This window comes from Panthera tigris, chromosome A1 (genome assembly GCF_018350195.1).
Source record: "Panthera tigris isolate Pti1 chromosome A1, P.tigris_Pti1_mat1.1, whole genome shotgun sequence".
Lineage (NCBI taxonomy): Eukaryota > Metazoa > Chordata > Mammalia > Carnivora > Felidae > Panthera > Panthera tigris.
The window spans coordinates 122,896,458-122,920,701 of record NC_056660.1 but is presented as its reverse complement, the minus strand read 5'-3'; the positions used below and the strand labels follow the sequence as shown (position 1 = coordinate 122,920,701).

General features: G+C 37.5%; 1 protein-coding gene across 1 annotated transcript; it reads right to left on the bottom strand.

Moving 5' to 3' along the window:
- Window positions 1-4,280: 4,280 nt before the first annotated feature.
- On the bottom strand, window positions 4,281-13,390 carry MARCOL (MARCO like). Its single transcript, XM_042956479.1, has 4 exons — window positions 13,342-13,390; window positions 8,825-9,408; window positions 6,319-6,440; window positions 4,281-4,326 (listed from the first exon to the last, which is right to left on the bottom strand). Exons 1-4 carry the CDS (start codon window positions 13,388-13,390, stop codon window positions 4,281-4,283), a joined length of 801 nt encoding a protein of 266 aa, XP_042812413.1.
- Between the last annotated feature and the right edge of the window lie 10,854 nt (window positions 13,391-24,244).

Sequence of the window (24,244 nt, the reverse complement as noted above, 5' to 3'; positions counted from 1 at the left end):
GTGCGAAGAAATGGTCTGTCCTTTTCCAGAGGTGACCTAAAAAGCAGGAGAAAACCTATGTAAGAAATCCCGGATGAGAAAGTGTTCAAAATCTGGTTGAGTGCAGCGTTGGTGGTATAATGGTAAACATAGATGCCTTTCAAAATCTGGTTGGGTTGCCAAGAAACCTCAAGTAAATCTTACCAGGATCTTCCTCAATATCTAGTCACCAATGTAGAGCTTTGTAAAGCCACAAAGCCCAAATGGATACCAATTATCAGGATCAAGACAGAAGGATACAGGACAGAAAACTATCAGACTTTACAGACCTTAAGTAGACAATGACATTACTTGGTTTTGAGGCAGAGAAGGCTGGCTTTTATTCTCACAAGCACTCTTTTTCTGGTCAAAATGTGTGCTTTTCTAGAAGTGCTTTGAGCAAGCAAGTATGGTTTAAAGAAAAGAAGGATAACTATCGAGTCTGGACATAGGCAGTACCTGACCTTTTAAAAGATTTCGGGTGCATCTGGCTGGCTTATTTGGTGGAGCTTGTGACACTTGATCTCAGGGTTGTGAGTGTGAACCTACGTTAGGTGCAGAGTTTACTTAAACAAATATAAGAAAAAATAAAAAATAGATTTCAGCATGTGTAGGTGCTTAGATAAAACCCTCCTTTTGGGGGATCATGGTGGGCTCATGCATGATTTCTTATGTATTAGCCTACATGCTTTCTTTCTATTTTTTAGACAGCATCATGACAACCTTAAAATAAATTATTCTTCATGATGTTTGCTTGTTGTAGCTTTATATGAAATGACTCCTCTTGTCCTTCCTATTTTGTTGAAAGCATCTAGGGTTTTTTCCATGCTTTTTACATATGGTAAAGAAAGTCAGCACACATAAAATCAGATCTGTATGTTCTTTGGATATTAAGGTTCAGAAATTTTTAAAATCAGTGTATTTCCTTTATATATTTTTAACAAATCTCCTGCTTTAGAAAACATAGGACATAAATAATTTTCTATGAAAACAATGATGCGATAGATAAAAAGGTTTAGCCATGCAGAACTTTCGTGTCTCTTGTATATTTTTGCCATTTCACTCTGGCTTCCTAAGTGGCTGAAGAATGCCATGGATTCTTAAGAGATCTATCTACAATTAAATGAGAACCAGTCTTTGTACACAGCTCTTTTGAGAAAACTGTATTGAAAAATGACTTCTATTTCCAGAAACATTATAGTCATTCAGAAAGCGATACAAATGAGTTTTGTAGTAATGAATGCTATAGATTATTGAAGTTCTTTTTTATGTTAATCACTAACATAAAGCCATGAATCACTTTATCTCAGGGTAGGAAAGTAGTGCTCTGTTACCTTTCCGTTGTATTATTTTGTTATGGAAACTGGTCTGGATCGCCCAGTGGAAGGACCAAGTGGCAATCGGAATTCTTGGAAGGCAGAAGGTTTATTTTACACTGCCGGGCTCAGAGGAGATTGCTTTCCAGAGGCCTGAGTCCCCAGCATAAGCAGAGGGGACAATTTATAGTCTGTTCTTGCGTGGCAAGTGGGGTGGGAAGAAAAACCTAGAAGGGGAGTCTTCAGGCAGGGACTGGAAATCCCCTATCAGTCCTGTCGGCCATCTTGTAACATATTTTTCCCTGTCACTTTGCCTTTAAGAAGGGGTAGTGCCAAAAAAAAAAAAAAGTAATGTTTTTTTAATTTAATGTTTATTTATTTCGAGAGAGAGACAGAGCGTGAGCAAGGGAGGAGTAGAGAGAGGGAGACAGAATCTGGAGCAGGCTCCAGGCTCTGAACTATCAGCACAGATCCCAACGTGGGGCTCGAACCCACAAACTGTGAGATCATGACCTGAGCCGAAGTTGGGCGCTTAACTGACTGGGCCACCCAGGTGCCCCTTAAATGTTTTTTTAAACAAAGGTAGGGAAATTCTTGTTAATTAATATGTAATAAGTTAATGTAAGAAATAAATCAAATGAAATTAATTGATGTAATGAAACTGTGCTGAGCCTTTTGAGACTTGTTATTTCTCTTAGTCTTCATTCATATGTGTATTAAGTTAAATAAAAACTGTTTTCTTAAATAATGAAGAGTTGAGTCTTAAGGATTTTAAATATACTAAATGTGGCGAATTAGCTTAGGAATTCCCTGAACCTGCACTGATGGGTTAACAAGGCATAAAGAACTACAAAGCCATAGGATGCTCACACCCAAGTATGGGTAAACAAGATTAGGTAAATAGGTATGGAAAGGGCGGGGCAAAGGCCCCAGTATAGAACAAAAGTATATAAGGTAAACAAGATTAGGTATTCAGGGCAGAAATGCCCCCCAACTTAGTACTATAGCATAAAGCTGCTTTCACAGGAAGGAAGGACCAAATTAGATAAACAGGTAAATAGGGCTATAGACCACTGCAGGGCAAAGTTGACTAGAGTGGAGCTAATTAACGAAAGAAAGGTGCCTTGTTGACCCTGAAGTAGCTTGCTCAGTCTTGTCCCCTAGACCAGTTTAGGGAAATAGAGGTGGTGTCTCTTATCTGCTGTAAAAACCTTCTGCCCACCAGTGCCAGGATTTTGCTTTTATTAACCCCAACCCCTAACCCCGCATATTTTCAAAACCCCCTTTCTCTCACGTCCATGAGTTAATGTTCACGTTTCATTGTCTCTTTGTGCACGTCCATCACTATGTTTGTAAGCCTTCTGATCCTAATAAAAATGGAGCAAGGACCCTTAATTGGGGCTCTTGTCTTCTCCCGGACATTAGCCATCTCTCGAATTTTAATCCTGTGTCCTGCTTTCTTGCTAGAAAAGAAAGAACTCTAGACCCAGAGTCCACTACAACTAAAACATTCTATTCTGGTATGAAAGATAATTTTCTTAGCATGACTCCTCCTATGAAGTTAAGGAGCAGAAAGGCTTCCTAGAATGAGATTCCAGGTTGATCAGCTGAATGCCTTTGCCTTAACAGGGAAATTATGCCAGAGTGTGCATACAGGAGCAGAAGAAAGGTTCATATAGAGCCTCTTTAATGAGTATTTTTTAATTTAAGGAGGTTTTTATCCCCCCACTTTAGTGATTCAGATAAATACTTCAATGATCTCTTTTATGCCATTTTAATTTTCTTTTTTCCCTTATCTTAATCTGAAATGGCATTTTTCTTCAAAACCCCAACACTTCTTGCACAAACCCAAAAGGCATAATCATCAAACTTGCCTTTAGATCCACACATACTACTTCACTTCCTACAAACTGGATTCCGCTTAGCTGGGCCTAGAAAGCCATTTCTTCATTCCCCAGCTGGCCTCTGTCTATCTTTCTGGCCTATCAGAACCTTTCAGTGTACAAGATCTCAGAACATTCACTGTGTTATAGCGTTCTAAGATATGGGGAAGGTGGAAGTATTCAGTCTTCTATTTTCCAAATTTTCTGCATCCAAATATTATGGAGACAAGCTGAATCTGGGTGTGGGTGGCAAGCAAGAGGCTAAGGTTTTCTCAGCTCTGCTTCAAGCAGAGCAGACTATATTCTGTTTGTGTATTTTTAAAAAGTTTTTAAAAGTTAATTAATTAATTAATTAATTTACTTGGGGGGGGGAAGAGCATGAGTGGGGGAGGGGCAGAGAGAATTCAAAGCAAGCTCTGTACTGTCAGTACAGAGCCCAACACAGGCTTGAACCCATGAACCTTGAGATCATGGCCTGGGTCGAAATCAAGAGCTGGATCCTTAACCATCTGAGCCACCCAGGTGCCCTGCTTTTTTATTTTAAAAAATATGAATCTAGGGGCACCTGGGTGGCTCAGTTGGTTGAGCATCTGACAATTGCTTGTGGTTCAGGTCATGATCCCAGGGTTGTGGGATTGAGCCCCGCATTGGGCTCTGAGCTGAGTGTAGAGCCTGCTTAAGATTCTCTCTCTCTCTCTCTCTCTCTCTCTCTCTCTCTCTTTCTCTCTTCCCTCTGCTCCTCTCCCCTGATCATGCTCTCTGTCTCTAAAAATAAAATAGAATAAAAATATTAATCTAGTGTGTGGCTTCCAAAGTTGGATGCTTAAAGATGGTCCAACAGAGACACAAGATTTGGGAAAGTCTAGAAAATTAACAGTACCAGAAATCAGAAGTAACTCTGGAACTGACTTTATTTGTTATGGAACAAACTTGAAAATTATGTAAGATCCATCATATCTGTAAGACTCTTGCTGACCTCAGTGGAACTCCCAAGGAAATCCATGGTTTAAAGAGAATTGAAAGTAGGTTTTGAGGTTCCAGGTAATGTGGTTGCTGTCAATGCTTAGCATTTCCCTTCATGGTACAGATTTAGTTTTCCATTATTCATCCTAAAAACAAGGTAATGGAAGACATCAAGGATCAAGAAATTGTGGCACCAACATAGAAAGAAAATGGGATTATTTAAAAATAACATGGGAGGAACCTCCACACTGGTTTCCAGAATGACTGCACTGGTTTGCATTCCCACCAACAGTGCAAGAGGGTTTGCTTTTCTCCATATCCTCACCAGCATCTGTTGTTTCTTGAGTTGTTAATTTTAGCCACTCTGACTGGTGTGAGGTGGTATCTCAGTGTGGTTTTGATTTGTATTTCTCTGATGATGAGTGATGTTGAGCATCTTTTCTTGTGTCTATTAGCCATCTGGATGTCTTCTTCGGAAAAGTGTCTATTGATGTCTTCTGCCCATTTCTTCACTGGATTATTTGTTTTTCAGATACTGAGTTTGGTTAAGTTCTTTATAGATTTTGGATACTAACAGTGTGGAGGTTCCTCAAAAAAATAAAAATAAAACTACTCTACGATCCAGCAATAGCACCACTAGGAATTTATCCAAAGGATACAGGATTGCTGATCCATAGGGGCACATGTACCCCAATGTTTACAGCAGTGCTTTCAACAATAGCGAAATTATGGAAAGGGCCTAAATATCCATCAACTGATGAATGGATAAAGAAGATGTGGTTTATATATACAATGGCATACTATTGGGCAATGAGAAAGAATGAATTCCTGCCATTTGCAGCAACGTGGGTGGAAGTGGAAGGTATTATGCTAAGTGAAGTAAGTTAGAGAAAGACAGGTATTATATGGTTTCACTCATATATGGATCTTGAGAAACTTAACAGAAGACCATGGGAGAAGGGAAGGGGAAAAAATAGTTACAAACAGAGAAGAAGGGAGGCAAACCATAAGAGACTCTTAAATACAGAGAACAACCTGAGGGGTGATGAGGGGTGGTGGGGCAGAGGGGAATATGGGTGATGGGCATTGAGGAGGGCACTTGTTGGGATGAGCACTGGGTGTTGTATGTAAGCAATGAACCACTGGAATCTACCCCCAAAACCAAGTGCACACTTTACACACTGTATGTTAGCCAATTTGACAATAAATTATAATTTTTAAAAAAGAGAAAAAAAATCACATGGGTAAAAGCAGCTGTAGTCTTGGGCTTGCCTGTTTCACACTGACCCGCTTTGAGAATTGTGACTTTCTGCCCACTACTTTCTTGGCTCATATCTAGGTGCCTTATATATAAAGTGAGAGAATGGGTATCTGATGTTTTTTCCAGCTCTAACTTTTATGGCTACGGGGCACACTTACCTTTAACATTCATTTATTTCTGCAGTAATGGTTTATTGAGCTCTTAATATAATACTGGCACTATCAAAAACAAGAGAGGTATAATTTTTACCTCCTCACTACCTTAAGAGGTGAGCAGTCATTAATTTTGAAAGCGGAGACGTCCAACTCTTTCTTAGTCACACATTCTAATTTTAAGCAGCCTTATAATCATCTTATTTCTTGTGGATGGACAGGAGTTCAATTCTTCAATGTTTGCATGGCTCACCAAATCCAATCTTTCAAGTTGTTACTTAAATTTAAAATACACTTTAATGGTCAATACTAAGTAATCTATAGGACTCACAGCCCTCCTTATCCTCTGATGCATTTTGTTTGCTGTCATCTGCAAAAACGAAAACTCCATGGAAGCAGGAAGCAGGAGGCAATGCTGTGTGTTTTGCTCACCAACTTACCTCCATGTGAGCAATTCCTGGTACACAGTGGATGTTTAATAAATATCTGGTAAATGAATGATTCAATAATAAATTTATTCCTACTTAAAAATCTGAATGTATCACATTCTTTCAGAAAATGATTGAATTTATTGTTCAAAGGTTAAGTATGTTTTATGTTTTCTTTGGACAAACACCCAAGGCACTACTGAGAGAAAACTACAGAGACACATGGAAAAATGTTCTTGTATTCCCTGTGGATCAGAGTGATAGTTCCTGATACAAATAAACAGAAAGTCATCTTACCTTTTGGCTTCATTAAATACACAGAGGTTACCATAGGTTTTTCCATCAGAACCACAGACTGGTTTGTAGATAGACTGACATTTTGTATTTCCATTTGGGTTCTTGCTGCTGGTACTGCCAGTCTGCAGTCATGTGAAAGACCATGCAGTAAATATAGGGAACTCAATTTAATTCTGATATTGTGATAAGACAATAGTCATTGCTCATTAGTTATTGATGAAGCATTGCACTAAACCTATCATTTTGTTAATCCCTTTTTTTTAATTTAAACTGCACAACAATTCTGAAAGAAGGATAGATTTTGCTCCATTGTATAATCGCAGGCATACAGTGCATTTAAGTGATAAGTCCAAGACCAGATATAGATTAAATACCCAAGTTGGGGTTCAGAACCTGAATGATGTGACTGCAGAGCCCTTGCTCTTATTAATGTCACACTGCCTCCACTTTAATGCTTTGTAGACAAGCCTTCTCCTGCCCAAGGAAACAACAATTCTGGAAAAGTTATAGTGGCAAATACAAAACACATGTGATCATCGTTTATTGAAACTTTCTTTTTCTTTGACCCATGAAAGCAAATGAGGCAGGAGGTAGGACTGTGCAGAGTGGAATTAAGTCCTACCTGAAGCACTTCCTTGGAATCAAGTTATAGAATGACAGAAGTCTGTGAACAGAAAGGAGTTTTGACAGCAGATGAGAACAGAGACACTAAGTGAAACTGTGAGGATATTCAGTAGGTGGCTCAGTCTTCTCGGGACCAAGGAAGATGAACAAGTAGTTCAGTCTTTTCCATTGGTTGACACTCCACTACCATTTTCATACCAATTGAGAAAGTTTAAGTGACAATGTAAACACCCAGAAACACGCTGGTAGTGGCAGTAAGGTCTGAATGGCAGGGGTGTCCCTGGAAGATTACTACTTCATGCCAGCCTAGATGTAAAAACCAAGAGGGACAGGCGATTTTCATTTGCAAGAGTGCTGAGTAACGACAACTTATGATGTAAAAAATGAAGTTCCCATTAAGATAATGAGATTGAAGAAGTGTTCTACAAAACTGTTTTGGATGTACTAAGTGAGTGTTCAGGGTCAGGGTTAAATGGAATTAGGAGGAAGACAGTTGGGAGAGAGAGAGACTGGCAAGGCTTCACGGCAGGACTCAAAGGGAATATAGGAGTCATGGATGTGCACCTGATTACAATGATGTCTCCCGTACATCATTTATTCACCTATCTGAGAAACAGTTCAAAAGAACCTATTATATGCCTGTCTTATACTAGAATCGGGGGATACAGATATTTTTAAAAAAAGGTATTTTCTTTAAGGAGTTCATGTGCTGATTGAACATAATGAAGATCAATTACAAAGCAATATGGTATATTCTATGATAAAGGCTATCATTGGTATTAGAAATACATTTGTGGAAAATCAGAGGATTCTGTAAAACATGGATGTGTGACTAAGAGTGCCATGAAATGTCCAATCATACATGGACATGGGATCCAATCATTAAAAAAAATCCTTAAGAATACAGGAGTACTGATGCATAGGGGCACTTGTACCCCAATGTTTATAGCAGCACTCTCAACAATAGCCAAATTATGGAAAGAGCCTAAATGTCCATCAACTGATGAATGGATAAAGAAATTGTGGTTTATATACACAATGGAGTACTACGTGGCAATGAGAAAGAATGAAATATGGCCCTTTGTAGCAATGTGGATGGAACTGGAGAGTGTGATGCTAAGTGACATAAGCCATACAGAGAAAGACAGATACCATATGTTTTCACTCTTATGTGGATCCTGAGAAACTTAAAAGAAACCCATGGGGAAGGGGAAGGAAAAAAAAAAAGAGGTTAGAGTGGAAGAGAGCCAAAGCATAAGACACTCTTAAAAACTGAGAACAAACTGAGGGTTGATGGGGGGTGGGAGGGAGGGGAGGGTGGGGGATGGGTATTGAGGAGGGCACTTTTTGGGATGAGCACTGGGTGTTGTATAGAAACCAGTTTGACAATAAACTTCATATATTGAAAAAAAAAATCCTTAAGGCCATGCTCAGGAATTTGGGTCTTATCTTCTAGAGAGTATGGTGCTACTGAAGAATTTCGAGCAGGGGAGTAATAGATCGGGTCAGATTTGTGATTTAGAAATAAACACCACTTGAGTGGCTTGTAGATTATGGATGGGATGGAAATGGGCATGAATGTTAAATCTGGCAAGGGTAGGGACTCTATTCACAAAGGTCTGATCTAGTCCAGTATAGGTAGAAAGGCTGGAGTGGAAGACAGAAGAAAGGAATGAGAAATGGAATGGAAGAGCATGACACTCATTAATGACCATAGGTATGAAAATAACCACCCCCAGATTCCTTCGCCTTTTGTTGAATCCGTGTCATCACAAAGTGTGGGTCTTTAGTAGAGTATATTCTGTTAACAATTTCAAGTCTTGGAAAATGGAATAGTTGAGGTAAGTTGACCAAGGGGAAAAAAAAAGAGATTAACACCAACCTTAATCTCCATTATATTGGTATTCAAAGGGTTGCCCGCATTTTTTCTTTCTTCTTGATTGTAAAAAGGCCTTGATTTCCCTTGTTGGCTAGACAATCCTGGTCTTCCTTGGTGGTTAGATGACCCTGGCTTTCCTTGCTGGCTAGATGACCCTGGACCCCCTTGCTGGCTGGAAGACCCTGGCTGCCTTTGCTGGCTAGATGATCCTGAAACTCCTTGCTGGCTAGATAACCCTGAGCCCCCTTGTTGGCTAGAAGATCCTGGTTTTCCTTGTTCATTAGAAGCTTCTGAATTCCCTTTTGGATTAGAGTCTCCTGAATTCCCTTGCAGTCTTCCAGGCTGATTGAAAACTCCTGGCCTTCCTTGCTGATTAAAATCCCCTGGTTTCCCTGGCTGGTTAGAATACCCTGGTCGTCCTTGGAGACCAAATATTGCTTGTTTTCCTTGGGTGTTGCCTCCTTGCTTATTAAATTCCTTTTGTTCTCCTTGATGGTTAGCTTCATGTTTTCTCTGTCGAATAAATGCAGGTTCTGAACCCTCTTCTGGTTTAAAAACACTTGTTTTCAAAGCCTGGGTTGAAGACACTGAAATGATGCCATAAGCACAAAAATAAAAGTAAAGTCATTTAACTTTAAGAGTTTTAAATCAACAGCATTCATCCCAAGTTGTAGTATGTATTTAACACCTCTTTCAGTTGTTTTTAATCAAACCTCAAGACAGAAGCTTCCGGAACTTCTTACAACCTTAATATTTTGGGTCCTCTATTTTTTTCTTAATTGTATTACATGGTTTCTAAAAATCACGGCGTTGGGGTGCCTGGGTAGCTCAGTGGGTTAAACATCTGACTTTTCTCGATTTCAGCTCAGGTCATGATATTGAGGCCCGTGTCGGGCTTTGCTGACAGCTCAGGGCCCGCTTGGAATTCTTTCCCTCTCTCTGCTCCTCCCCTACTCATGCTCTTTCTCTATCAAAATAAATTTAAAAAATAAATAAAAATCGTGGGGTCAAACTGGCTTGTCCCATTTCTAAATCAGAATCTGAATTACTTGAACGGAACTATCTGAGCTTCATACTACTCCAAATTCCTTGTAATGATTTCCTGATTAATCAAATAGACTCTGAGTTATGCTTATTATAAACTTTCCCTACATCACAAAACCCTTTCCCATATTCCCGACCTCACCCTACAGAAGGTGCTATCAGCAGTTTTCTAGACATAAAAACTGCCAGTCGTGAGCCCTCATTCCACATTCTTTTCTCATCTCTGTATATGCTTTCTGTAGCTGTTTTCTTCCCACTTTGCCCCTGTTCCAAAAGGAACAGTCCACCATTTCCCGTAGGGGTCCTAGCATCAACCAATCAGTCATACTCTCTCCAGTGGTTATTTCTTTCTTTCTTTTGTACTCAAACTATTCAAGGAAATGGTAGATATTATATGACTATTTCTTAATACCTACTTTTCATAACTCATCTATTTCTTGAATTTATTTTGGAAGTTCATCCATCACTATATATATGTATATGTAAATATATATACATCACTATATATATATATATGTATATATATATATGTACATATATACACATATATAGGTACATACATACATATATATTTCCAGCAGGGGAGTAATAGATTGGGTGAGATTTGTGAGATATAGATATAGATATAGATGATATAGATATAGATAGATATAGATATATAGATGTAGATATGGTTTATTCAAATTTCTACTCCCAAATAAGCAGGGTTTAGACAACAATCCATGAGCAAATGGAATGGCTTTATAGCTGTTAAGTGCAATGGTATTCTACTGAGTCTTATGTTTCTTGTCCTTGGTTTGGTACAAGTGTTTCTTTTTGACTTCCTCACCTTTTCTGTTTAATGATTTTCTTTTCCCCTTTTCTTTCTCAATTTGGGGTTTCTGAAAAAGCTTTATTCAAGCTTGCATTGTTTTTCTTTGCAGGCTTTCTCCCTAAGTTTTTCATTTTATACAACCTGAAATAATTTCAGGGTAGGTAGTTCCAAATCTGTGCCTAGAGTCTCCGTTGCATTTGCATTTGATCCTCTTTTTATTTCCACAAGTGTACACACTTGTACCTTCAGGTAAATTTAACTAAAATCAAATGCATCATTAATTGTTATCCGTTGAGCATGCCATTGTCTACTCTATCACTGGTGGTTAAGGTCTTAGCCCAGGCTCAGGAATTTAGCACTTAGTAACCTGGTGTACTAACTGTGGTGTAGCGTGTGGTAGGACAGTCATGGGTGTAATCTAGCCATCCTTTCAACTGACCAGAACTATATTTGAAGGGTCCATTACCATGCCAGAGCTATAGAAATATCTAGACACACAACCATGAATAAGGGATTGTTATTCTACCCTGAAGAAGCTGGAAAGTCTAATAATGCGTGTAAACAAGCAAACGGGCATTTATGGTAGCTTGATTAATGCTATCATGTGAAAAATAAATTAGACAATAGACCCAGAGTCAAGATAGCAGGTAGTAGGGCATCATGTCTCCATCCTGGAGGAGGTGACACAGATAAGAAGTATAGGTTATAGCCAGAAAAATGGATAAGGAAATAATTATTTTCAGCAGAAAGATGAGCATTTGCATGAGTTCTAAGACCCAAAAGTATTCCTTAACAGGCACTAACTTTGAGCAGAAATCAATTAAAATAAGGTTGTGGATGAAATGGTAAAAAATAGATCAGCTGATCTATATACTTTGTTAATTATGTTTTTTATTTTTAAATAGGTCTTACAAGCAAATTACATCAAATTTCAAAGACATAAAAGGGTAAATTGTTTAAAGTAACTTTCCCTTCCTCTCCTGTCCCAACCCTCCTTGGACACAATTACATTTAACAGATTTTTCTGTATTATTCAAGAGATGTCTTCTGTATTTACAAACATATTGGGATATATTTTTTCACACAATTAGTAGCACATTGTACACTGTTCTAATCCTTATTTTCTCCCTTGACAGAACCGTGAGGTTATATCAATACATATAAAGGCTCTATATCAATACATATAGAGCACCTTTATTATTTTCCCTAATGGCTGCAGAATATTTCACCTGTTAAATTACCATAATTTACCTAAACAGTCTTCTAACAATGAGTAGTGATTGTATTTCCTTCTTTTCCTAGTACAAACAATAATATAATGAAAATCTGATTAATATATCATTTCTCACATGGCTAAATTTGTAAAATAAAAATCAGGGGTGGAATTTTTAAGTAAACAAGGTAACTATAATATCAGAATATGGTATAACTGTTTTTTTTAAATCTTTATTTATTTATCCTGAGAGAGAGAGAGAGAGGCAGAGAGACAGGGAGAGAGCAAATTCGCTGTCAGCACAGAGCCTGACATGGGGCTCGAACTTATGAATTGTGAGCTCATGACTTGAGCTGAAATCAAGAGTTGGATGCTCAGGCGCCCTTAACCATTTTTTTTAAGTTAAATTTTTGTAAAATAGTTATCTGTTCTGTATTTTTGTCCTCTGATGTTACATTCTAAATATACTCTTGGCATTGCTCTATATTGTAATAGGCATTCCCGAATCCTCTCTTTTTGCCACCCTCCAAATCCATATAACCACTACATCTGGCATTAAGGGACTTTCTTCCATCAACAAATGCCTGCTTAATGCGTACTAAACATCATCTAGTAAAGCACTGAAGTACAAAAGAGATATGTTACCTCCCGTTATGGAGCATGTATGTTCTAGGGAGGAATTTTATGTATCTATCTATATATTTTTCTTGCAAACATACATAAACATAATAAGTATACACATAATATATATTTTTCTCTGATATATATTATAAAAATATAGAATATCTGTGTCATTTATTATCTAGAGAAATTTACATCCTTAGCTGGAAATTTCATCTCTGAAAACAGACCACCTAACTGTATTGAGGTAGGGAACACAGAGAGGTCTGCTGAGTGACAGGCACCTAAGAACTCAAGTAATGGTAGCTAATGCCAGAGTATACGTGATTCTTATGGCAGCCTGTGGGAATGTCTACTTATTTCCATTTTATAAAGGAGAAAACTGAGGCTAAAAAATTAAGTTATCCAAAATAACATAAACAGAGAATTGAAAAGTCAGGGTTTGAACCTATTTCTCTGTGACCACAGAATTTCCTGGATCATCACACAAAACTATATATTTATGGAATGTGGACTTGTGAGTATTCACAAACTCCCATAATCCTTTTAGACTGAATTATCTTTCCAGGGTAATGCCTTGCTTTTCCCATTCCTTTGCCTCTGCTTCTCTTCAGTCGTGTCAAACTATTCACTGTTGTCTCACCTTGTCACTATTTTTACGCCTTTGGTCTATATTTATGCTGTCTGAAATTAGCCTCTTCCCTTTCTCTGTCTGATGGAGATTTATCATTTTAACATTTTCTGACAAAGTATTACTAAGTCACTCAACATTTCTGACTCTTTACTTTGAGAGTTGGAAGGAAAGTCATCGAATTTAACTTTTCTTACCTGAGAACATGGCCAAGAACATGAAGGGAAGGAAAATGAAAGCCTTCATGTTAGAGTCAGCTGTTTCAGGCCTGGTTGTCGGATGGAGTTAAGGGTAACTCTTCAGTAGATGCTTTCTGAATAATCCGTCCTGATCACTACCATGTTATATATTTGAAAAATCCTCCACCCTAATTGCTAGACACTGTCACTTTGTTTTAAAAAAATTATAGAGTAATTTTCACAAACTGGAAGGTGTTCCTCCTTGAGTGGATTGCCATTTTAAAAATTAGCTCCACACCCCAACTCCCATAAATACCCCAAATTTAATATGCTTCTATCAGATATTTGTCTTACAGAAAAAAATAAACATGGCGAAATCCAGCTGGGAAAGTGGTAAGCTCAGTGTTTAAATTTTTTTTTTATTGTTGAGGGATAACTTGTCTTCCGTCAGTGCTGTTACTGACCTTGCATGTTTATATGTCCACAATAGGGATTCCCATGACATCTTCCCACATATAAATCATGTGCTAAGTATTTACCTCAAATTATATTTTAAAAGCAAGTGAAAATGCATCATTAATAAGTGATGAATGCATCCAGTGGGGAATGATGAGGTGTAATGCATTTTTATGAGGTAACAAAAAACAATAGATCTTATGTTTGAGAATAACATCACTCTATTGACTTTCTTGCCTCAAGCTGTTATGCCAAACAGAAGCTCATATGACAATCACCTTGGGAGTTTTAGTCAGCCATAAACTCAATATCATGAAACAGTGGAATATTGTGTTCAAGGTTGGCTGCCCTATATGAGATAAATTTGAATTAATTGAGGCCTGTCTAAAAGAAAATGACCTTGATAAAGTGGGGTCTAGAAAACACAGAGCAGAAGGTTGGTTGATCGTAGTAGAGAATATAAACTTGAGTAGACAGATTTAGGATGGATGTCGCCACTGGATTCATCATGTGAAGGGCATTAGCATGGGGGAGGATGATATTGTTTTTTCTGTGTAGTTCCACATGGCAGATCTAGTTCCAATATAAGAAAGTGCAGGATAAACATTTTTGAATTCTAAGGGAAGTGAAATAGGGGCTTCTTATAATTCCTTCTAATTCTAAGATCTTCAGATTTAGTGGTTCTGGATTGTGTTTGATTTTCATTTTAGCTTCTTTAGAAGGGCAGTTCTGAAAATGATGAATGATTTCTTTTAATCAAGCCAGCAATTGTAGGGCATCAAAAAGGACAAATTTAACATTTTTCTATAGTAAAAAGGCAACCTCCCCCCTCCATAAATGTTCTCTGTACTGACTAGTATTCATATGAATGTCAGAATAAGCTCAATGAACTACAAGGCCTGATTATGCACATATATACGTGTGTGTGTGTGTGTGTGTGTGTGTGTGTGTGTGTGTATCTCCCATATAATATACCCCATATTATATGTACACACATATATATTTAAAGATCAGATCATTTTTAACAAAATGTCACTATGAATTGTTCAAAAATACAGTAAGTTGAAAGAACTGTGCATACACAACACCAAGATTCTTCAATGAACATTTTGCTACATTTGCTCTACCATTTATTGATCAAAATGGCTGAATTTGATGCAAGTTATTTTCACATGCAGATACTCAATGCAGTGAAATCCCAAATATCAACAAATGGACCATAATAGCTGCATTTGCATTTTGCCTAAACAACTGTTTTGTACATACTTATGCCATCATCTGTCCTACCCATGCTTTTCTCCTAGCTCCAGTGTTATCACACTTCAAAATAGCATATGTAAATAACAAATATGATTGAGTGCCTGTATCTGAGGACACGGCAGTGAGAAGATGAAGTCCCATGAAACCTGTGCTCTGAGGTCTCAGAGACTGTCTCATGAATTAGTAGAAAGTATTGTTTGTTGCACTGAGTAAGGCAGCGTTTTCTCTATATCCCTGTTCTCCAAACCATGCCAAAGGGTGTTTTGAATAATTGCCTTTAATCCTCTAATTTTCTTAAATGGAACATTTAATTTATCCTTTGATGATCGGATTCCTCCACCTTTAGAATTGTCTTCCATTATTATTTTCCTTTACATTTGGGAGTCAGGGCAGAATTCTGTGTTGGAGTAGGCTCAAAAAATGCTCTGCACAGCCACCTGCTGGGGAAAGGGAGGGGGGCATCCCACATGTCTTCGAGTGCGATTCCACATCAAGGCTATTCTTTTAGTGGTCATCATTTTGGGGTGGAAATAACAACAGCATTAGAGTCAGATGACATGAAGTGTCCGTCACTCCTCATTTTAGCTGTGTAATCTTACGCGAGTTAATCTCTGTCTCTCTCTCCATCTGCCACTTTTCCTATCTCTCTTTCCTCTTTATTTCTAAAATCATGATGATAATACCCTACTGAAGGAATCAAATTTTGCTAAGTATTTTCTTGTGGTTTGGAAGACAAAGTTTATACCTGCAGTTTAGTGATCTGGTTTCTGATTGTGAGCTGTCTTATAGCATCCTGTGTCCAGTTACGTGATTTAGACTCAAGCCATTTGTCATGCAGCTAAAGGGAAGGAAACTGAGCTCCTTCCTAGCTTTCTTCCACGAAATACTTTAGCTACTATGTTTCCTTTCAATTGTTCCTCAGGGGGAAGTAGCACATGTCAAGTTTTGTTCTTTGAACCCCAGATGTGTAAAGATTGAGCACAGTATAAGGTACTGCTACATAGCACTCGCTAGGATTTTCAGACACAGATGCCAATAGGTTGAACTGAATCAGGCAAACAAATGGAATATTTGGTCCGGTTTTTGAAATGTAATTCATATTACATGGAAGTCCTAATGCCCCTTAAATTCAGTTTCATGTTGCTGAAACTGTCAGGGGGAGACTTGCCAGTTGCTTACCAAGTCTCATTAAATACTTCACAATATCAAGAAAGAGGCCAAAGTTCAAGCACTAGGTAATCACTATTTCACCGAAGGCCCTTTTTCTATTTCTCAGTTGACTTATTAATTGATCGTTTTACCCAATCTTCACCCACGCAGAGGCATTAGTTTCAGAACACTGAGTCCTGCAGGGTGCAGATGCTTGAGATAGAATCTTGGGTAACTTCCCTGTTTTGGATGTCAGTTTCTTCACTCAGCACACAAAGTACTGACGCAAACCAAAATTCGAATAGATCTAATTTCATCATTATTTATTGAGATGATGCATCTGTCTGACACACACACTAAAATGTTCCATTAATGTTGTCTCTGTTACTATACCCATGTGAGCATTTGAGATTAGAGACATGACGTCTTCCACCTTCACTTTAGTTGCATACACGTGAGGTTACCAGAAAACAATAAAATGCAAAATAGAGCATAATTATAATAGTTATGGACTAAGTTGGTTATAAATGGCATTTATTTATATGCCTGAAATCCTGAAATTTTTCATTATGTGGAAAATTTTGGTGTACAAGTTTGCAAATTGTAGGGATAAAATTTGAAATATAATTAATGTCTTTCTCACCCCCCAAATTAACCTCTTTATCACCATGGCTATAAATAATTACAGTTGCTTTTTAAAAAGCCTTATCTTCATACTTAAAAGAAAACAAGTTACACAGTTTGGTCCCTTGTTGATCATCAGATTTGTTATTTTTAGCCATTCAGGTCCAGGTTTTCTGTAACTCCTTTCTCAAACATCACTTTTAGTCACCAGTCATATAATGTCCACTCATAATTCATCTTACAATTATTTCTTAAAAGAAGGAGCATATTTGTAGAATATTGTTTATAAAGATTGCCACCAACTAATCCTCACATTGTACAAGTAAATTCTCTCCTATAGAAGAGTCCATGTCCCCTCCCCTTGAATCTGAGCTGGTCATGTGACTTTCACTGACCGCAGAATGCCGTGGATGTGACAACATCCCATTTTTAGAACCAAGCCTTAGAGTCTGGCAGGGCTGGAGGAGAGACTATGGAGGGAGCTAGAGACATAGAAAGGTGGAGACAGAGATGGAAACAGGAAGGAACCTCTCTAGCCCCACTGAAACATCAGAAATATGACTGAAGTCATTCTGGATCCCAAAAGAGCCACCCAGCGAAAGCCGTATGGAACAGAGGCAGATCATTTCTGCTGAGCTTGCAATAAGTGGCAGACTTGAGGGCAAATGAATGACTGGTTTTGTTTTAAGCCATTAAGTGCGACGTGATTTGTTATGCAGCAATAGATAATCATTATAATTTTATGGACAAGACTATGATTACTTTTTGACACTGATTCAAGACCCCATGAAAACTATAAAGTTACCATTTATTGAAGCTCATTATATGGATGATCTCATTTAATACTTAAAACAATGCTTTGGTAACATCCTAAATATGTGATGAGGAAACTCAAGCACTGGGTCATTAAATAACTGTTTTCACACAGTTAACCCTAGTCAAGATATTTTACATGATTTATTTTTTTAAAATTTTTTTGCTTGACATTTATTTATTATTGAGAGACAGAGAGAGACAGAGCATGAGCATGGGAGGGGCAGAGAAAGGAGACACAGAACATGAAGCAGGCTCCAGGCTCTGAGCTGTCAGGACAGAGCCCCACACAGGGCTCGAACTCACAAACCTTGAGATCATGAGCTGAGCCGAAATCAGACACTCAACCAACTGAGCCACCCAGGCACCACCCCTATTCAAGATATTTTAACATATCTGCCTTAGGAGACCTATTCCTGGCTATCTAGAAACATGGGAATTCCCTTTCCAGAAAGAGAGACTCAGAAAATAAATGTTTGGGTTAAAGATCCTTCCCTCAGTTGGAGATCAATCCATCTTTGGCGTTATAGAAGTAAGATTCCAAATTCAGAGCTGGGAAGAGATCTCAGTCCAGCCATATGGAGATTTCTGAGTCTTCTCTAGTATACGCTGGGTCATACTTCACATGTTAATGCTAGATCAACAGCCTACACTTCTGACACCAACATCAAGTCTTTGCTCAGAAAAGATATGGGGAAATCTACCATATCTCCATTTTGATTTTGAGATTGGTGCTTCCATTAGTCTGTGGGGTAACATTTTATGTATATGTGTATATTTCCTGAAGGGCAAGTTTGTGGATCCCACTATATCTTAAGAATATCTTAATATAGCCATAACCAAACCAAAAAATTAATCAGCTGTATAATCTTTGGTTTGGGGTTTCCAAAAAGAAATCCTTCCAAAAGATTCTTGAAAAAAGTCTATAGTTTTTTGGCACATATACATACTACTTGTTCTATTTGAAATTTACATTTTTTTTCCCTTTGAATTGATTAGCTATTTATATTTAGGGTCAGTGTGACCAATACTATCTGTTTTATGGGCTACTATTATTTTTCCAAATCCACCTTAAAACAAATGTATGGCTATTAGCTTTTTTCAAAAGATCATATTACTTACCTTATAACAGACCTACAAGTTCATTGCTTTAAAAACATTATATTAATACTTCTACCACCACATTTTACATGAATTTTAAGATACTGCTTTTTTTTATTTCAATGCTCCATATGCTGATGAACACCTACTGTATGCAAAGAAACTTGGAATATATATTTCAATCATACACTATCACAACTCTAAAAAACTTCAGAGAATGTCTAGCCCAAATCTTTCATTCTACTCTTGGGAGAGAGAGGATCAATAGAGTCACTGGAATTCTAAAAACATTGGCAGAGTTTGGACTTGATTCCAATTCCAGTGTTCACTCTTCCAAATATTTGCTTATTATCTAATGGCCACAGAGTATAACTGGCCACCTCTATGTGTATGTGTATTATGAATATATATGGCCAGTTATACTCTGTGGCCAGATCAGATACAGACAGCCTGTGAGATCTGATGCCATCACATACTTGAGGCTGCTTTCTAGACTCTTTCGTTAGAAGACTCAAAGATCTTGAAATTGTGAGCTCAGGCTACACGGGACCTTATAGTTTCCTACAAAAGGGAAAACAGATTGCCCCAGGACATAAAGCCTGTTTGTCCACATCTCATCTCTGTCACACTGGTATCCTGATTCACCGGTCTTTTCAAAATATCTTCCAACTTATATACCTTATATTAACAATAACCTTTATCTGGGGCACCAGGGTGACTCAGTAGGTTGAGAATCTGACTTCGGCTCAGGTCAATATCTCACAGCTCATGAGTTAGAGCCCCGCGTCAGGCTCTGTGCTCACAGCTCAGAGCCTGAAGCCTCCTTCTGATCCTGTGTCTCCCTCTGTCTCTGCCCTCCCCCTCTTGCGTTCTGTCTCTCTCTCAAAAATAAATAAATGTAAAAATTTTTTTTTCAAATAACCTTTATCAAACACCCAGAACCAGACTCTGCGCCAAGTGCGTTATATGAATTATCTCATCCAACTCTTAAAACAACCTATTTTATAGATATCACCTATAATAATATAGATGCTATTACAATAGAAATATACTATTTCATTTCTCCGATGAAAAACCAGACACAGTCACAGAATTAGCTTGTAACAGAGTCCATATTCTAAATTTTATCTCTTACTTACTATAAAATATCTTCTTCCTGTATTAAAACTCAAACAATACAATAAGCTCTTCTTTATTGGGTGCCATCCACCATGGTGTAGTATGAGACTGCAGAGTATTTGGGGGAGTCCTTGAAAACTTCATAATTGGCATTGCATATTTGGTAATGACAATTCAAGTATCAGGTCTATTCATTCCCTTTGCTTTTTATTGGTACCTCAGAACACTTTGGACACTTACTTGTTAATAAGTCCGTAGAAAGAATATTTATACAATTCCTACATTAATGGACAGTTTGACTTCTGTCTCTGTCTCTTTTTAACTTGGTGACTGATCACATGTTTCTGGGTTTCAGATTCCTCTCGTGCAAGATAAATATAATAATAATGCCTATTTCATTGGGTTGTTGCGAATACTTAATGAGTTAATATATGTAAAGCCCTTAGAACAATGTCTGACACACAGAAAAAACTCAAACACTCAATGAATGTTAGCTATAATCTTTTTTTAAAATCTAGATTTGTACTTTGATCACTACTATAAGCTGATACTATTGCAACAAGGGATTTTAAATAAAGCTTTGCTGAGACAGCTGATGATATTCTATTGAAAGAAGGTAAGATGGGAATGCAAGCTGGTGGAGCCACTCTGGAAAACAGTATGGAGGTTCCTCAAAAAACTAAAATGGAACTACCCTATGACCCAGCAATTGCACTACTAGGCATTTATCCACGGGATACAGGTGTGGTGTTTCAAAGGGACACATGCACCCCCATGTTTATAGCAGCAATATCAACAATAGCCAAAGTTTGGAAAGAGCCCAAATGTCCATCGATGGTTGAATGGCTAAAGAAGATGTGGTATATATAGACAGTATTACTCGGCAATCAAAAAGAATGAAATCTTGCCATTTGCAACTACGTGGATGGAACTGGAGGGTATTACGCTAAGTGAAATTAGTCAGAGAAAGACAAAAATCATATGACTTCACTCATATGAGGATTTTAAGAGACAAAACAGATGAACATAAGGGAAGGGACACAAAAATAATATAAAAACAGGGAGGGGGACAAAACAGAAGAGTCTCATAAATATGGAGAACAAACTGAGGGTTATGGGAGGGGTGGTGGGAGGGGGGATGGGCCGAATGGGTAAGGAGCACTAAGGAATCTACTCCTGAAATCATTGTTGCACTATATGCTAACTAATTTGGATGTAAATTTTAAAAAATAAAAAATAAAACAAGTTAAAAAAATAAAAAAAGAAAGAAGGTAAGACTAGGAGATATTTCAAGGAAGAGAATATGAAAAGGAAAGTACAAGTTGTATGCGTGTGTGCCTGTGTGTGTGTATTATAAAAAGGAAGGAAGCCATTTTTTGTGTGTGTGGTTTTGAAGGAAAAAGAAGTATTACCACTTGGTGCAAGTACTAAAGAGGCAAATACTAACTTGCTATAAAGAAATTGTTCTCTATTGATGGAATGGTCTGCTTCTTTACACTGTGAATTTTCCAAAAGCAAGAGTATCAATGAGGTGCTCAAAACCATTGTGCCTTAAAGTGAGATACAAAGCTCATATGCCATCAAGAATCAGAAGCTAATGTGAAAAAGCAAAACTGATTCTGGGGCACTGTGGGTATAACTCATCCAAAGGAGTCAGGGGACGCGTGAGTGGCTCAGTTGCTTTTGGCTCACATCATGGTCTCATGGTTTGAGTCCCATGTGGGGCTCTATGCTGGCAGTGTGGAGCTTGCTTGGGATTCTCTCTCTCTGCCCCTCCCACACTTGTGCACACACACACACACACTCTCTCTCTCTCTTTCTCGCAAAGTAAATAAATAAACATTCAAAAGAGTCAAATTAATGATTGTTGTTATTAAGGAACATGAGTGGTAGGTAAGCAGATCTTTTGACTTTTCCAGAGTTTCTAGAAATCCAGTTTCTTATTTGATCTTTTTCAACTTCTCAATATTGCCATCTATGAAAAGAAGTGACTGTGTATGGGCTAAAGAAAATCCCTAAGTGACGGCCAGCTTGTTTGCCATTTGTTGGAGATCTCTGCTTTAGAATCACTATGTTAAGAAGTATCTAATACCAGAGTTCCCTGTCTGAGTTCTTATTTTGTCCACATGCTCAATTTGAGACTTTGAAAACAACCTTCTCAAAGATACCATTTTTCACAATGTTTCTGTTTTTATACTCTACTTCCTTCCTTTTCAACACGGCGAATTTCTTATATGTCACAGATCAGCTAAAATGCCATCTCTGCAATGAAGTCCTCTATTGATGCCCTGCAATAATTTTCAATAATTCTTGGGATATGAATTGCTTTAGCTTGGCTCCCAAGGCTCTTTATGAACTGACTCCTTTCATCCTTGATCATGCCAACATTATTTCCATTTCTGGGTTTTGATTTTTGAATTGTGCGTTGTTGTTTCTTAAACGTTTATTTATTTACTTATCTATCTATTTATCTACTTTTTGGATTGTGTTGTTTTTCTGTTTGTTCTCTTTGCTTGGAACACCCTTCCTCCAAATTTGCATCGAATCCTTTTAAGCTCTCAGGACTCAGTTGAAAGTAACCAATTTTAAATCATTCCTCTCTCCAAAACGTACTTGGTTTCTTCCATCTTATGTGTCAATTTGATTTCCTTTATAAATTTATTAATAACTGAATAATATATTTAAAAAATATTTTTGTGCATCCTCTCAAATCTTAAAGCATGATTCTTTGAAGTAGAGATCTTGTCTTCACCCCATTCTTGGCATAGCATCTGGTATTTTGTAAGCATTGAAAAATTATTTGTACAATTAATAAATGGCATAATTCATTCGTTAGGAACTTATAAAAAGCAGGAACATATCAAACTATATTTTAGGCAGTTGGGATACATTTGTCTTTCCAGATAGTCTATAAACACTCTGAAGATGCCAAGCTTGTCTGTCCATCTTTAGATTTCTAAGCACTGACAGCATGCCAATAAACTTATAGTTTCAAGGTTTTTCACAATTTGCCACACATGGAAGCTTATCATATTTTATTTAGTACACTGTAGTGCTATAGTAAGCTGATAAAACTGATAAAGTCAGAGACAACTAGTCCAGAGGCTTCAGCTGTTCCAGAACCTTTTTAGTGTCTTGATGACTGAAATGACCAACATTCTGTCTCCCATGTTACTTATTTCTTGTCTTCGCATACAACTGAGAAGCTCTAAAACAAACTCAATGTGTCTCTTAGGGCAAAATACTTCCGCCATTTTGCTAAAGAATGCTAATTTGAGTCAGAGAATACATATTTTCTTGGACTGAGCTTTATTAATCTTGAGGTCTTCTATGTAAATCTGAAGAATGGAGATTCAAAGCACTGATTGGAGAATTCTGGATGTGAAAAGCATGGAAATATTCTATGACCTGTGCTTGTTTTCAGGTTGTATCATTTCATACTCAGGTGGTCTAACTAAATCGAACAAAGGTGGCCCCACTGTGACCTAAAAAGAACATCAATGTAGAAAGTCTGCTAAGAGACTTTATTCAACTTTATTGAAATTGTTGTCTTTTATGCATAATAACTGTGGGAAATACATTGCAAAGGATATTGAGCTACAGGGAATAAATCTTCCAAAGCCAAAGACAAACGGAACGTGTTTCTAGCCTTACTGAGTCAGAGGAATCAACATTTCCCATTGTGTTTGAAACCAAGCTTTCCATTTTTTTTCCTGAAAGAAAAGAGATGGTGCTGAGAATGAAATGTAGTGGAAATGGGTTAAGCCCAGGCTGGATGAACGAGGAATGGGTACTTATCCTTTCTAGGTCTGCTTGGGGATAATTACATTGGATTATTCTAAATAAGAGTTATCTGTACAATACTTAGCACAGTAAAACCTTAATAAGTAATTTCCCTGACCCACACCCTACTGGTGCAAACTAAGTGTGCTGTTCTAAGAGCTGCCTGCATGTGCTTACTCAGCTGCTTTGCAGAATTCACAGCCATTGCGGTAAGTTTACCCATCAGAACAACACACTGGCTTGTGGACCTTGGGACAGGGTTTTCCTTGTGTAGCTGGTTTCTCATAGTTGTTGCAAAAAGCTTGTAATTTAAAAGAAGTTCTTGCTTTACTTCATGAATAATGGCATTGACATCATTAGCTCTTTCAAGGAACGAAAAAATATGCTAAATTTACATTTAAAATTATTTTAAGAAGCATATGTTTTATTATTACAATTAAGATACATGCTGAAAATAAAAAAATAATAAAAGTTATATGTAGTCCTAGCACTCAGAGGTGTCCTTTGTGAGCATTTGTTTTTCTTTCCATTTCTTCTCTAGGCATTGTATTTCTGTTTTTATATTAAAAATAAAATCACACTGTATTATGTTCTATTTATTCTTTGTCATTTACCT

Excerpts from the sequence above, each read along its gene's own strand:
- MARCOL (XM_042956479.1), bottom strand. The coding sequence starts at position 13,390 with ATGAAGGCTTTCATTTTCCTTCCCTTCATGTTCTTGGCCATGTTCTCA. Across the intron at positions 9,409-13,341 it reads GTTCTTGGCCATGTTCTCAG|TGTCTTCAACCCAGGCTTTG; the intron begins GTAAGAAAAGTT and ends GCATCATTTCAG. Across the intron at positions 4,327-6,318 it reads GTATTTAATGAAGCCAAAAG|GATGAATAATGGAAAACTAA; the intron begins GTAAGATGACTT and ends CCTTGTTTTTAG.